General features: G+C 41.6%; 1 protein-coding gene across 1 annotated transcript in view; it reads left to right on the top strand.

Moving 5' to 3' along the window:
- Window positions 1-2063: 2063 nt before the first annotated feature.
- Window positions 2064-14463, top strand: part of rorca (RAR-related orphan receptor C a) — a 24264-nt gene continuing 11864 nt past the window's right edge. Inside the window, exon 1 of the mRNA XM_060880775.1 lies at window positions 2064-2325. Within this exon, the coding sequence (XP_060736758.1) occupies window positions 2319-2325 (7 nt within the window). The 5' untranslated portion in view covers window positions 2064-2318. The remainder of the gene's footprint in view (window positions 2326-14463) is intronic.

Raw genomic sequence — 14463 nt, 5'->3', positions numbered from 1 at the left:
TAAATGAAACCTTTATAAAAAGGACATTTGATCAATAATGTGCCGGCTGCTCGGTTTCAGATGTCTACTACAAGCTTGATCTCTGAAGGTTCACCTGTAAACAAAGCCAACGAGAGCAGAAAGCAGGAGATGCGTGAGATTCGGTCATGACTGACATGTTGAGACACTGGCACGGTTTACTCTATCACACACACACACACACACACACACACACACACACACACAATAATGCTGAAACTGATCACTACAAAAAAGTCCCTGAATACCTGCTAAACTTTCAACTCATCCCCTCACACTTCCTCAGGCAAGGAAATTAAGTCATTATGTGTCATAATCTCAGCCATAATTATATATATATATTTTGTACCTTAAACATGATTACGGGCGTTCCATAAATATGGATGATGAGGCTTTCAGAAACTTCTCCCCTAATGTGTAAAGATTACAGCCACGCCTATCCAGGGCTGGGACTCTGGAACATTGAGGTGTGGCACGACTACAACACACTGATGAAAGTGACAAAGGACATTCACTTTACACTTTGCATCCACTTTAATATGTAAGATTTTTCTGATTGTTCTTCATGAAATGAGAGAAAAAACAGCGAAGGTTTCGCTTTTCAGTGTGGAACATTTTCTCAAAGTCACTAAAGAAAAGCACTAAAGCAAGACGCCATAAAAGGGCGTGGTTTGAATTTAATAGTGGATAATATTCACCATCAGTCCTTCTCTATGTCATCTTTAAATCAAAATCAATGTTAAACTATCATCATCATCATCATCATCAGCCGGCTGCAAATATTTGTGGCTTGCAGGCGTCAACAATCTTCTTCCATTCTGTTCTGTTTCTTGCTGATGTTAAAGTATAATCGGTAGAAATGATAAACAAACGTAACTAACATCAGTGTCTAGTCAAAATACATCGCTTGGCATTTTACAGAAAGTTAGACATATAGTTAGACATATGTAGCTTTTCTGAAACGTAATGCAGATAGTCTTCAAAAAAAAGTTTCCAGGTAGAAGCTCGTCTTTGGAAAGGTTTTTCTTTTTAAATCAGAGAATGGAGACTTTTCTTTGCTCTGATTGGTTGTAAACTGGCAGTAGTCCACATCATGAGATTTTTTCCCTTCGATTTACAAAGTCTGATGTTTAAGCTGGTTTTGTAAAAGCCACGTTAAATGTGAGGAGAACCTCCTTCAAGAATAACCTGCAATGTAAACTCTAGGGCTTCAGGTTGTACACAAAATGCCCCTTTTAAGGCACGTGCTCTGAACTGCCCTGGAGGAGAAAGAAGACGGGCCGGTGGCACGAGATCATGTGAGAGTCCACGCTCTGAAAAGTAGGTGTGTGTGTGAGAGAGAGAGAGAGAGAGAGAGAGAGAGAGAGAGAGAGAGAGAGAGAGAGAGAGAGAGAGAGAGGGGGGAGAGAGAGAGGAGAGAGAGAGAGAGACGGGGGAGAGAGAGAGAGGGAGAGAGAAAGAGAGATGGGGGAGAGAGAAACGGGGGGAGAGAAACCGGGGGAGAGAAACAGGGGGAGAGAGAGAGAGAGAGAGAGAGAGAGAGAGAGAGAGAGAAGGAAAGAGAGAGGGGGAGAGAGAGAGAGAGAGAGAGAGAGAGAGAGACGGGAGAGAGAGAGACGGGGGAGAGAGAAACGGGGGGAGAGAAACGGGGGGAGAGAGAGAGAGAGAGAGAGAGAGAGAGAGAGAGAGAGAGAGAGAAGGAAAGAGAGAGGGGAGAGAGAGACGAGAGACGAGAGAGAGAAACGTGGGGGGGAGAGATAGAGAGAGAGAGAAAGAGAGAGAGAGAGAGAGAGAGAGAGAGAGAGGGAAAGAGAGAGGGGGGGAAGAGAGAGGGGGGAAAGAGAGAGGGGGGAAAGAGAGGGGGGGAGAGAGAGAGAGAGAGGGAAAGAGAGGGGGAGAGAGAGAAACGTGGGGGGAGAGAGAGAGAGAGAGAGAGAGAGAGAGAGAGGCGTGTGCACTAACACACAGAGAGAGAGAGAGAGAGAGAGAGAGAGAGAGAGAGAGAGAGAGGCGTGTGCACTAACACACACACACACACACACACAGAGAGAGACAGACAGACAGACCGCAGTAACGATACTGACGGGGATTCAAACGGAAATGAACTTCAGCCTTTGATCGCTTGCTTGTCTTTGGCGGCGCTCGCGCGCGTCTCTCCGGTGAACTTCATGCGGTTTGGTCGCTTTAACGGCTCTGAGCGGAGCTTTGTGTATTTCATCCCATCACTGTTTACTGTGTCGTTCAAAAAGTTCTGGACTTTACACCATTATTAGCAGATAATCTAAAAAGAAAACAACACCATGAGAGGTGAGTAGAACAGATCTCCTTCAGTAGATTAAAGCTTAATTAGGTTTTATAACGTTTGTACGTAGAATAAAGTGCCTTTGCTGTGAACACCTCTATATGTCGTGTTGGGATTGTTAATGACTTTACACCTTATTCCCTTCATGGGAAGTTTTGACAGCCACTAAAGTGACGTTCAGCTCGATGTTTACTTGAGCTGTGACTGAATTCAGCTTCAATCCTAATCGTTTCCATCCTCCCTTATCGAGTGCACTACAGTAGTTATGTTCTGCAGCCTACCGAGTGCACTACACGTCTGATGGTTGGGGATTTGGGATACGGATTTACTTATGTAACTAGAAGGGATCCAGCGTGATTATACACGTCTTAAAATGTCTCCGAACTTAATTTCACTCAGCAGGTTGTAAAGAAAATGAGGGTTTATGTGTGTGGTGATGTTTTATCCTAGTTCGGTGTTATCTAAAAACTACTTTATTAATGAAAGGAAATTTAGTACTGTCGTGTTGTTTCGACTCAACAGCTACTTGTTTCTTTATTAATGACAAATAGAGGTGGGTGTGTGTGTGTGTGTGTGTGTAACATGGCGGCAGTAGTGAAGTGTGTGAACAGCCACTTGTTTCTTTATTAATGACAAATAGAGGTGTGTGTGTGTGTGTGTAACATGGCGGCAGTAGTGAAGTGTGTGAACAGCCACTTGTTTCTTTATTAATGACAAATAGAGGTGTGTGAGTGTGTGTGTGTGAGAGAGTGAGAGTGAGTGAGTGAGTGTGTGAAACATGGCGGCAGTAGTGAAGTGTGTGAACAGCCACTTGTTTCTTTATTAATGACATAAAGGTGTGTGTGTGTAACATGGCGGCAGTAGTGAAATGTGTGAACAGCCATTTGTTTCTTTATTAATGACAAATAGAGGTGTGAGAGAGAGAGTGTGTGTGTGTAACATGGCGGTAGTAGTGAAGTGTGTCGGTTGCTGCTCCATTGACCCCATTCTGCCTATGAGGATTAACCTCACACAGTGAAATCGATAAACAGAACACTGTTATCCTGCTCTATCTATTTTGAGTACAAAAGCCGCTGCTCTGAATGTAACAAAGCTTCATTGTTGATGGATGTTTGGGGGAAAAAAGTTTGGCACAGAAAATAGGTCTCTTGGAAGAAACAGCGGCCTCTGTGGCCAAAGTGCGTCATTACCACCGGGTCCATATGACACGAACGCAGGGGTCAGAGAGTCCACTTGACTGAGGTGATTTCCCCGAGCTAGCAAACATGCTAGTCAGGGGGTGTTAAGCCGGATTTACCATGTGGGATTGTCAGATGGAACTCGCACATTGTAAAACAATTATTTGACCGATTCAGTGCCACAGCAAACACCAAGACATGGCTGATGAAGTTCTCTCAATGTCTGAGATTTCGGATTAAAATCTCAAAGCGTGTGCTGCTAGAACACTCATCTTAAATCACTAATAGACGTATGGCATAGGATACCATCAAACCCACAGGGCATGTGTGAATCACATGAATTAATATAACAGGCCATGAGCTCTTGTACAATGCGTCGCAAAGCTATCATCATACACACTGAAGGACAGAACAAATTGTCATAATACCTCAAGCTCACTTGAAGAATGGACATTTCTTCTCAAACCTGTTGCCTTTTCTGGATTGTGCCGATTGATGACATTATATTTGGTTGCACTCTACTTTCATTACAGGACCTTCGGCGTATAATCCGACATGATTTTATAGGTGTCCCGTTTGTTCGGTGTGATGAGTAACAATCGGAAACGTTTGTCTGGGGGAATCCTTTGAGATGATCGTTTGGATTTGAAGTGAGAAAATCTCAGTTCCAGCTGTCACAAACAGACATCGTGGCTGTGTCTCATGTAAATGAACTGTCATGTTGTCACCTACTAGCATGAACAGAGTGTATGAAAGCAAACTTCAGACACAACACAACTTCACACTGAGTTTCACACACTCCGTTTCCATGCTCAAGGACATGAAACTGTAGCTGCACCGAACTGTGCTCACGCTTTAAAGTGAAATTTATGAGCATCAATGATCTAACGCTACTAATTTATTTATGAAATTTATTATTTATTTATTTATTTATCCTTCTGAAAAACCATGGATATTTTTTCCAAACTTAATAACAAAAGGAATAAAACTTGAGACCAAACAAACCTTGATCTTTATAAAATATTAAAGGCTTGCTATATGACTCAGTAGTGCTGCTGCTGATTGGAAGGGTTTGATTGGACGGTTTTGAGCATTTACTCAATTTTTGTTTATGTCACTTTGGATAAAATCGTCAGTCAAATGAAACATAAATCTAAAACAACTGTTACTGGCTCTGAAAAATCTTACCTGCTCTTTTTTCTTTTTAATTGTCCGACCGTGCCTTAACAAGACAGACCTTATGTAATTCTTATTCATTCATTCATTCATTCATTCATTCATTCATTTTCTACCGCTTGCCTATTTCATAATTATACAGGCTTTCATCTAAAACCAGTTCTTGGTCTCACATGTTTCTTTCAGAGAGTTTTTTTGGATATTGTCTTATATAGTATTGTATTACCAAATGAAAATTATTGAATCATTAAGAAATGTCTAAGACTCAAGTCAAGTGTAAACACCTGTCTGTCTGTCTGTCTGTCTGATGTTTGTGTTGAAAGCCTAACATTTTAGTTTGAAAATAAACTATATGGTGTTTAGAACAGAGCTGATGATTGTAATCAACTGATTGATTAATTAATGTATTTTATTTGTTTCACATATTTAGTTTTTACGTTTTTATTTGTTTTATTTATTTATTTATTTATTTATTTTTTAACTTAAGCCTGATTTATTTGTGTGAACGTGAACAAGGCCGTGTTTGGGACTGAGCTGATAAATATACATTAACATGTCCTTACAGTCGTGATTGAGCGGTTTGACCTTGAGCTGTGTTCAGTGTGTAATTGGAATAAAGCAATCTATTCCTTCTTTCTCTTCTCCTCTTTTACGAACACGCGCTTAAGTTCCGGGCCCATGCATTAATGTTTTATGAGGTAGTACAGCATCGTGGACTGATACGTACTCGACATCTGCCTCTCTACTCCGAGCTGCCTCTCTTCGTCTCTCGGCTCGTAACTGTTATTGTTGACCTCACGGTTTTCACTTTCTCAGAGAATGAATCATGAAAATATCAGTTCCACACACTAGAAATATCTCACATATATGAAACTAAGTACCTAAATAAGTTGCTGACTATAAAGTCATTGTCTGCACCGGTATGACACAATTCCTTCTTGTCGTGTGTGTACCATCATACAGACACACTTCTATCACCTGTCCAGTGCTTCACACACCCATATTCAATGCTTTCTTTACTCCAAACTGAAGACTGAAGTTACTCAGAAGTCGTATTTCTGTTTCTGTCACAGTGATGTGATAAAGCTGGACATTTGAGACCTGTTTTACAAGGAATTAATAAATAGTTCTAGTCTAATCTGAATGAATGAGGAACCAACATGCTTTACATGCTGTATGTTAAACATGTTGCCTTGTTTTTTTTCTTGATCTACAGAAAAACACTTAATTCCAGATTATCTGTAGAAAAAAAGAAAGTCTTGACGTGAATGAATCCTCCTCCGATGAGAGAAGAAAACACAATCATTAAAAATGTATTAGAGACGCTAGTTTTTTTTTTTTCCTTTTTAGTGGTGACTAATTAAACACCAACACACATCGGGAGCTTTAATTCAGTCCTGTTACTTATACTGAAGCGTGGTTTCATCTCCGTCTGCATATTTCATGAGAAGCAGTGGTATCATTCCACCGTCTTACTTTACAGCTCTGCTACGGCTACAGCTTTAATCAGACACGTGCTAAAATATATATAGCACAATGTTATGGATTATAAACTATATCACTTCATTTCATTAAACACACGTACTTTAACCAGACTTGGTCCGGTTGATAAGTGGATCAGTCCTCAGTTCGATCCTGTATCATTTCTCTTGTAGAGTATTTTGTGTTCTCTTTGTTCAAGAAGGATTTGGGGGAAAGGGTTAGTTAGCGTTACTTCAGTCAAAAAACCTAGAAAATCTAACTTTTTTATTTAAAAAGACAGAAAACACAGAATCTCAAAAGAGTGCTGGTTAACTATAAAGTTGGCATGAATTAGATTAATCTTAATAGCTAGCATTTCTTTCCAATTAGAACTCAACTTTTTTTTTTTTTTTTTTATCCCAGTGTTAATTTAATTCATTCATTCATTCATTCATTTTCTACCGCTTATCCGAAGTACCTCGGGTCACGGGGAGCCTGTGCCTATCTCAGACGTCATCGGGCATCAAGGCAGGATACACCCTGGACGGAGTGCCAACCCATCGCAGGGCACACACACACTCACACACACTCTCTCATTCCCTCATGCAATCACACACTACGGACAATTTTTCCAGAGATGCCAATCAACCTACCATGCATGTCTTTGGACCGGGGGAGGAAACCGGAGTACCCGGAGGAAACCCCCGAGGCACGGGGAGAACATGCAAACTACACACACAAGGAGGAGGCGGGAATCGAACCCCCAACCCTGGAGGTGTGAGGCGAACGTGCTAACCACTAAGCCACCGTGGTTAATTTAATTCCTGCTGAATAATCCTGATAAACTGATCAATCTTTCCTAACAGCTTTTAAAAGCATCCTGCTGATCATTCAGATCTGCCAGCCAAGGTGTGGCAGAAAAAAAGGAAACTTTAGTGACTTTCAGACAGGTGAAACTGAAGATTATCTTTAAAACATCCTAACTTTATTGAGCATGGCCACAGAAAGCTAGGAAACTAATATTAGCAACCCGATCAGTATTGGCTAGTCCATGGTGGAGTAGAATTAACTAGCTAGCAAAAGAGTGTGGCCTAAAGAAAGTTAGCTAGCTTGATGTTTAGAAATATGTCCAAAATGCTGGCTAGGTAACCTTAGAAAACAGTTAGAAATGTCTGAGCTATTTAACCAGCCGTATATTTAAAATGTCTAAAATTAAAGTTGGTTATCATTAGTGAGCTAACATTACAACTTATCCAAAAGCATAGCTAGCTGCATTTATATAAAATCAAGTCCCAAATAGCTAACATTATATATGCTAAAACAGGAGTAGCTAGCCAGATGATGTGAGAGTGCATGCCCAGGTATAGCTAGCTAGTGACACTGGTCCGATCGTGTATCCTAGCGTGGTTTACAGGATGACCAGATCTCAGCTCCTCAGCATTAGCCATGCTTTAGCGCTATATACTCTGATGTAAATACAATCATTGTAAATAAGACCTTTGGATTTCTGACAGTTTTGTGTGTGTGTGTGTGTGTGTGTGTGTGTTTTAAAGGAAGAACTGGACATTCAGCACTGACACTGATTACATGCTGAGAGAGAGAGGGAGAGGTAGAGGAGATAAGGAGAGTAAGATTACGTACAGCTTCTCTCCTGAGAAACACAAACCCTTATAAATCTCGTTTAATTAGCCCTCGCGGTGACGTCAGCCGAGCAGAACGCACAGAATCTAATGAATATTTCTCCCGTGTTTGTGACTCAAAGCCTGAAGCAGATTGAGCGTGAACACTGCTGAAAGCTTCAGTGGAGAGACTTCCACTAGATCTTTATCCCTGAAAAATAGAATATGAGTTATTAAAGTTCACATTCATTTAAAACTACAGCATTAATATTGTCCTCAATGAGGCCAGAACACACCAGTTCGCACCCTTACAGACTCAGAGGTCGCTTGGGGACGGGGCTTATTATCAAATTTGCTCAATTACACAACCTCGATACGTCACTTTTTTACAAAATTAAAAATGTTGTTGATTTTCTGTTGTTGTTGTTGTTGTTGTTGTTGTTGTAGTCTGTATTCAGCTCCGGTTTTGAAAATTCACACAAAGTCTCCAACTTTTATTCTAAAATGGCTTCCTCTTCAGTATAAATGTGTTAGTGTGCTATTGTCTATGACTATTTAGCATAATAGTGTAGTGTGCGGTTAATTAATGTAGTTCCACCGCAAACAAAAGACTCAGATGTGTCTGTTTTGTCTTGTACATGTTTAGCTGGCCAAATAAAACATGCCTCAAAACAAATTTACTGCTTAATGATAGAGAAAATCGTCTATAGAGAGTTTGTGGTTCTGTGATTTCAGCAGAGTGGAACCAGTTCCGGGGATTAGTGTTGGGTTTGATTTTAACACTCGTTTAAATGAAAGTGGAATTGTCGTGACTGTGTGTGTCTGTCTGTGTGTCTGTCTGTGTGTCTGTCTGTCTGTGTGTCTGTCTGTGTGTCTGTCTGTGTGACTGTCTGTGTGACTGTCTGTGTGACTGTGTGTCTGTGTGTGTGTCTGTCTGTGTCTGTCTGTCTGTGTGTCTGTCTGTGTCTGTCTGTCTGTGTCTGTGTGTGTGTCTGTCTGTCTGTGTGTCTGTCTGTGTGTCTGTCTGTGTGTCTGTCTGTGTGTCTGTCTGTGTGTCTGTCTGTCTGTGTGACTGTGTGTCTGTCTGTCTGTGTGACTGTGTGTCTGTCTGTCTGTCCGTGTGACTGTCTGTGTGACTGTCTGTGTGTCTGTCTGTGTGACTGTCTGTGTGACTGTCTGTGTGTCTGTCTGTGTGTCTGTCTGTCTGTGTGTCTGTCTGTGTGTCTGTCTGTCTGTGTGTCTGTCTGTGTGTCTGTCTGTGTCTGTGTGTGTGTCTGTCTGTCTGTGTGTCTGTCTGTGTGTCTGTCTGTGTGTCTGTCAGTGTGTCTGTCAGTGTGTCTGTCTGTGTGTCTGTCAGTGTGTCTGTCAGTGTGTCTGTCTGTGTGACTGTCTGTGTGACTGTCTGTGTGACTGTCTGTGTGACTGTGTGTCTGTCTGTGTGTCTGTCTGTGTGACTGTCTGTGTGTCTGTCTGTGTGTCTGTCTGTGTGACTGTCTGTGTGACTGTCTGTGTGTCTGTCTGTGTGACTGTGTGTTTGTCTGTCTGTGTGACTGTCTGTGTGACTGTCTGTGTGACTGTGTGTCTGTGTCTGTCTGTCTGTCTGTGTGTCTGTCTGTGTGACTGTTTGTGTGTCTGTCTGTCTGTGTCTGTCTGTCTGTCTGTCTGTGTGACTGTCTGTGTGACTGTCTGTGTGACTGTCTGTCTGTGTGACTGTCTGTCTGTGTGTCTGTCTGTCTGTGTGTCTGTCTGTCTGTGTGACTGTCTGTCTGTGTGTCTGTCTGTGTGTCTGTCTGTGTGTCTGTCTGTGTGTGTGACTGTCTGTGTGACTGTCTGTGTGTGTGACTGTCTGTGTGACTGTCTGTGTGTCTGTGTGTGTGACTGTGTGTGTGTCTGTCTGTGTGACTGTCTGTGTGACTGTCTGTGTGACTGTCTGTGTGACTGTCTGTGTGACTGTCTGTGTGTGTCTGTGTCTGTTAAACACAACAGAGTTACTCTAGAAACAGGGTCTAATTTGGCCTGAATGGAGCTTCAGAACATTGATTCACATACACACACCACACACCACACAACATACCACAAACACACCAGTGTGTGTTGTTTTGTTTGTTCTAGTGTGTGGTGTGTTGTGGTATGTGTTTTGTGTTCTAGTGTGTGGTGTGATATGTTGAGGTGTGACATGTGGTGTGGTGTGTCTGTGTGTGTACTACACAACACAACACACACTACAACACACCACACGTCACCTCAACAAATTACACCACACACTAGAACGCAACACAAAACACCACAACACCCCACACACTAGAACACACAACACTACACACACCAAAGTGCAGAGCCTTCATCGGCACTTTATTTGTAATATTATGAAACATGGGTTTTTTTAAACATCTCATTAAATCCTTTGTGTCTTGATGAGTTTTCTCTACACTTCCAAACCTTTTCTCATTAACCGCGTAATAATAAAATAATCAACTCAATTTACTGCTTATTTACTAAATATAAACTACAATATGCGGAGACACAGGACTTGTTTTTTAAATTTTCTTTAAAACTAATTTCACTAATTAAAATGCATTTTATTATTGTTGTTGTTATTATGATATTTTTCACCAAGCCCTCTGTGCTATTAGAGCGTGTAGAAATGCAGGTCTTTCCTGAATATCTACTGAAATGTGAAAATAAATACGGTCTCTCCTGCGAAGGTACGGTCGAGTGTCTGAGTTTGTCTTCACAGAGCTTCAACATTACATAACAGAGTGCTTAAACCGGTAACTCCAGAGAGCCAGAAATAGGAGCAGCAGCACTTTCTTTCCACTTTAAACACTGAGCAATGTGAGTCATTAAACTGTAAGCTTTAGACACGAGGAAACCATTTCAGCAGATCAACATTAAAAGGAAAATCTTTAAAGCTGAATTGTGACAGCTTTCCTTCAGTGTGTGTGAGTGTGTGTGTGTGTGTGTGTGTGTGTGTGTGTGTGTGTGTGTGTGTGTGTGTGAGAGAGAGCGAGAGTGTGTGTGAGTGAGAGTGTGTGTGAGTGAGAGTGTGTGTGTGTGTGTGTGTGTGTGTGTGTGTGTGTGTGTGTGTGTGAGTGTGTGTGTGTGTGTGAGTGTGTGTGTGTGTGTGTGAGTGTGTGTGAGTGTGTGTGTGTGTGAGAGTGTGTGTGTGTGAGAGTGTGTGTGTGAGAGTGTGTGTGAGAGTGTGTGTGAGAGTGTGTGTGAGAGTGTGTGTGAGAGTGTGTGTGTGTGTGAGAGTGTGTGTGTGAGAGTGTGTGTGTGAGTGAGAGTGTGTGTGTGTGAGTGAGAGTGTGTGTGTGTGTGTGTGTGTGAGTGAGTGAGTGTGTGTGTGTGTGTGAGTGAGTGAGTGAGTGAGTGTGTGTGTGTGTGTGTGTGAGTGAGTGAGTGTGTGTGTGAGTGTGTGTGTGAGTGAGTGTGTGTGAGTGTGCGTGAGAGCGAGAGTGTGAGAGAGTGAGTGTGGAGAAACCGAGACCTGATTAGAACATCGCAGCTTGTCTCATGCTCGACCGTGGAGCCAAAAGATAAAAATAGTTTTACGAGCGAGCTCTGAGTTCATATTCCTGACATACTGCCGCAAGTCATGAGCTAGCACGAGTTATTAGGGCTTTTTAAGAACATTCTGGAGAGACAGGGCCTTATCTCTGGTAGGGTTTAAAAATCAGGGTGTTTAGGAGGACCATACGATGTGTAACGTGATTATTGTTTGTGATTTCAATATCACAGCTTCTAAAAGCACGGAGTACATCATCAGGACCTGTACAACATCATCACAGGATTATTTTAATGTGCTCGTTCCAACAGATTTTAAAAATGTATGTAACGGGTGACGTGGTGAAGTTTTCTGTATGCAGAACTTGTTTGTTATGGGAGGAGTTTCCACTATCAGTACTTTAACAGTTTTCCAGTAAAAGCTGCAACTTTTACAAATTTATTTTTTTTTAATTTATTTTTACAAAAAAAAATAAAACAAATTGACTGAGTAAAATGATGTTGGAAAATTTAATTCCAACATCATTTTATTCAGTCAATTTGTTTTATTTTATTGCTTTTTTTTTTTTTTGCTTATCTTCACGAACGATAATAAAGAGAGGCTGGTGAGGGAACAGGGCACGGTGGCTTAGTGGTTAGTACGTTCGACTCACACCTCCAGGGTCGGGGTTCGATTCCCGCCTCCTCCTTGTGTGTGTGGAGTTTGAATGTTCTCCCCGTGCCTCGGGGGTTTCCTCCGGGTACTCCGGTTTCCTCCCCCGGTCCAAAGACATGCATGGTAGGTTGATTGGCATCTCTGGAAAATTGTCCGTAGTGTGTGATTGTGTGAGTGAATGAGAGTGAGTGTGTTTGTGCCCTGTGATGGGTTGCCACTCCGTCCAGGGTGTATCCTGCCTTGATGCCCAATGACGCCTGAGATGACTCGAGGTAGGTCGGATAAGCGGTAGAAAGTGAGTGAGTGGTGAGGGAACGATCATTTATACAGCTGTAATGTACAGTAAGCGAGAATAGGAACTTACATGTTTTATAAACGTTTCTCGACAAACTAAAGATAAAAAAGAAAAAAAAGAAGGTAAAAAGATGAAAAAAAAGGAAGTTGTTATTTTTTTACGAAAGCACGTCAGAAGAGCATCTCGTCCGAATCCTGACCAATCAGAGGCTATTTGTCTACGAAAGCACCCATTAAGAGAGAAGGGACGCAGGACAAAACAGGGACAAACTTACTTTATCACTACCTAATGCTACGGTCGCTATGGAGACCGTCCTCTGTTTCGAACCATCGTGTCGGGGTGGACGTGGCCAGTTAGTGGTTAGACAACAGCAGGAAGGAGAATATGACATCACAGGGATTTGTTTTTAAATCCTTCACACCATCTTCTTTTTTCCTCCACTCTTTTGTACACACACACATTTTGTGTTATGAATTTCTGGTTATGATAATAATGTTTGTGTATTTGATTCTTTTGAATAAACTTGGTCTTATCTAACAGCTTGTGTCATGACAAACCAACCTATAAAGATCTAAAGATATGCGCACACACACACACACACACACACTCACACACACACATATACACACACAGGCCCTGGCCAATTTGCTGCCCTAGGCAAGATTTCACCTGGTGCCCCTGGAATCACAGACAATTGTGTTCCGATCATTTTGTTCATAAACTTACACAGAAACAAACTGCACAGCTTTGTCCTGTTTTTCTTTATTTTGAAAATATTTTGGAAACACACACAAACTATATTAAAAAAACTATATTACGGAGACCTTGCTTTCCTTGCCTTTCTTACAAGCATCGTCGAACTAACTTAATGCAACATAGATAAACTGATCGTACATCATGATGTCATTACCTACCTCTGTCTTTTTCGCGTTTTTCTTCCCCTTCTCTTCTGTTTTTTTCTTCCCTGGGCACCAGATGGCTTCGGTCTTTTTGACATAATTATAACTTAGTTATCAGTGTCAGTGAATTCGGCCATCCATCACTCACATTCACACACAGGTAACTGATGTCTTTTTTCAGCAGGGCGGGGGAGATTGATGCGTCACTCACTCAGTCGGACGGGGGGTGGATTCGGGAAGCAATGTTGTAGTTTTGTCTTTGTGGGACGATCGCTTTTTTAATCCATAATATTTAAGTTGTATTGGTAATAAAATATATATACATATATATTAATAAAAATAATAATTTGGGCGCACGGGCGCCCCTAGTGGTGGGCGGCGCCCTTAGCATTTGCCTATTCTGCCTATGCGCAGGGCCAGCCCTGCACACAGTAGAAATACAGGCATTAAACAGTTTACATGGCTTTAAGTTTCTGAGTATAGGGTAGAAGAAGAAGAACTTGGCTCACATGAGTGCTCGATCAGGGACATGGGCTCCCCAACCTCATTCTTAGAGGATGAGCAGAGAAGATCTTTGGACACATTCCAGGATCTTATAGAGGCAATGCGACAGCTATCCACCGGTGGGTCCCCTGGAATTGATGAAGCGCCCACTAAGTTTTAACAACATTAAAGACTTCCCACAGGCTGGTGCCGAACGGTTCTGTCCCTGCTTCTAAAGGAAGGTGATAAAGGACTCCTCAAAAATTGGAGACCAGAATCATCGCCGTGTTCAGACTATAACGTTGTCTGGACTCACCGGTTCAGGATGAACAGACATTATGTATCTCCAATAGATCAATTGTGGAAAGTCGCTTTTTAATTAGGGATGTAATCGATTTTAATCAGCGAAATAATTGTAATCTTGTTATTTGATCGTGTTGATGATCGTGTGTATCTTTTTAATGTTTTAAAGAACTTTGGGTTTGGTGACCAATTTGTTTCTTATTCTAAAGCTTTGGATGCTAAAGGATGTTCACTTTCTGGACAATTATATAGTGTTGCTATTGAACTCCTGTTGTGTTTAGTAAGGATGGACCTCAGTGAGGATCTTATTTCAGGCATGGATACTAGGGTTAGAGTGTCTTTAGCAACCTACGCTGATAACATCACAACTTTATATTACAGGTCAAAATGACATTACAGCTTTAACAAAAGCTATCAAACTGTATGTAAAGGCATCATCAGCAAGGGGGAACTGGGGGAAAGGTGAAGGGTTTGTTATTGGCCAGTGGGTGGGAACAGGACCCCCAAAACTGGAAGGTGGATTACTGTGGAGAAGGGATGGAATGAAAATATTTTTAGGGAACAAAG

This window comes from Tachysurus vachellii, chromosome 11, assembly GCF_030014155.1.
Source record: "Tachysurus vachellii isolate PV-2020 chromosome 11, HZAU_Pvac_v1, whole genome shotgun sequence".
NCBI lineage: Eukaryota > Metazoa > Chordata > Actinopteri > Siluriformes > Bagridae > Tachysurus > Tachysurus vachellii.
Note: the sequence above shows the minus strand (reverse complement) of the source record. Positions and strands in the feature narration are given on the sequence as shown.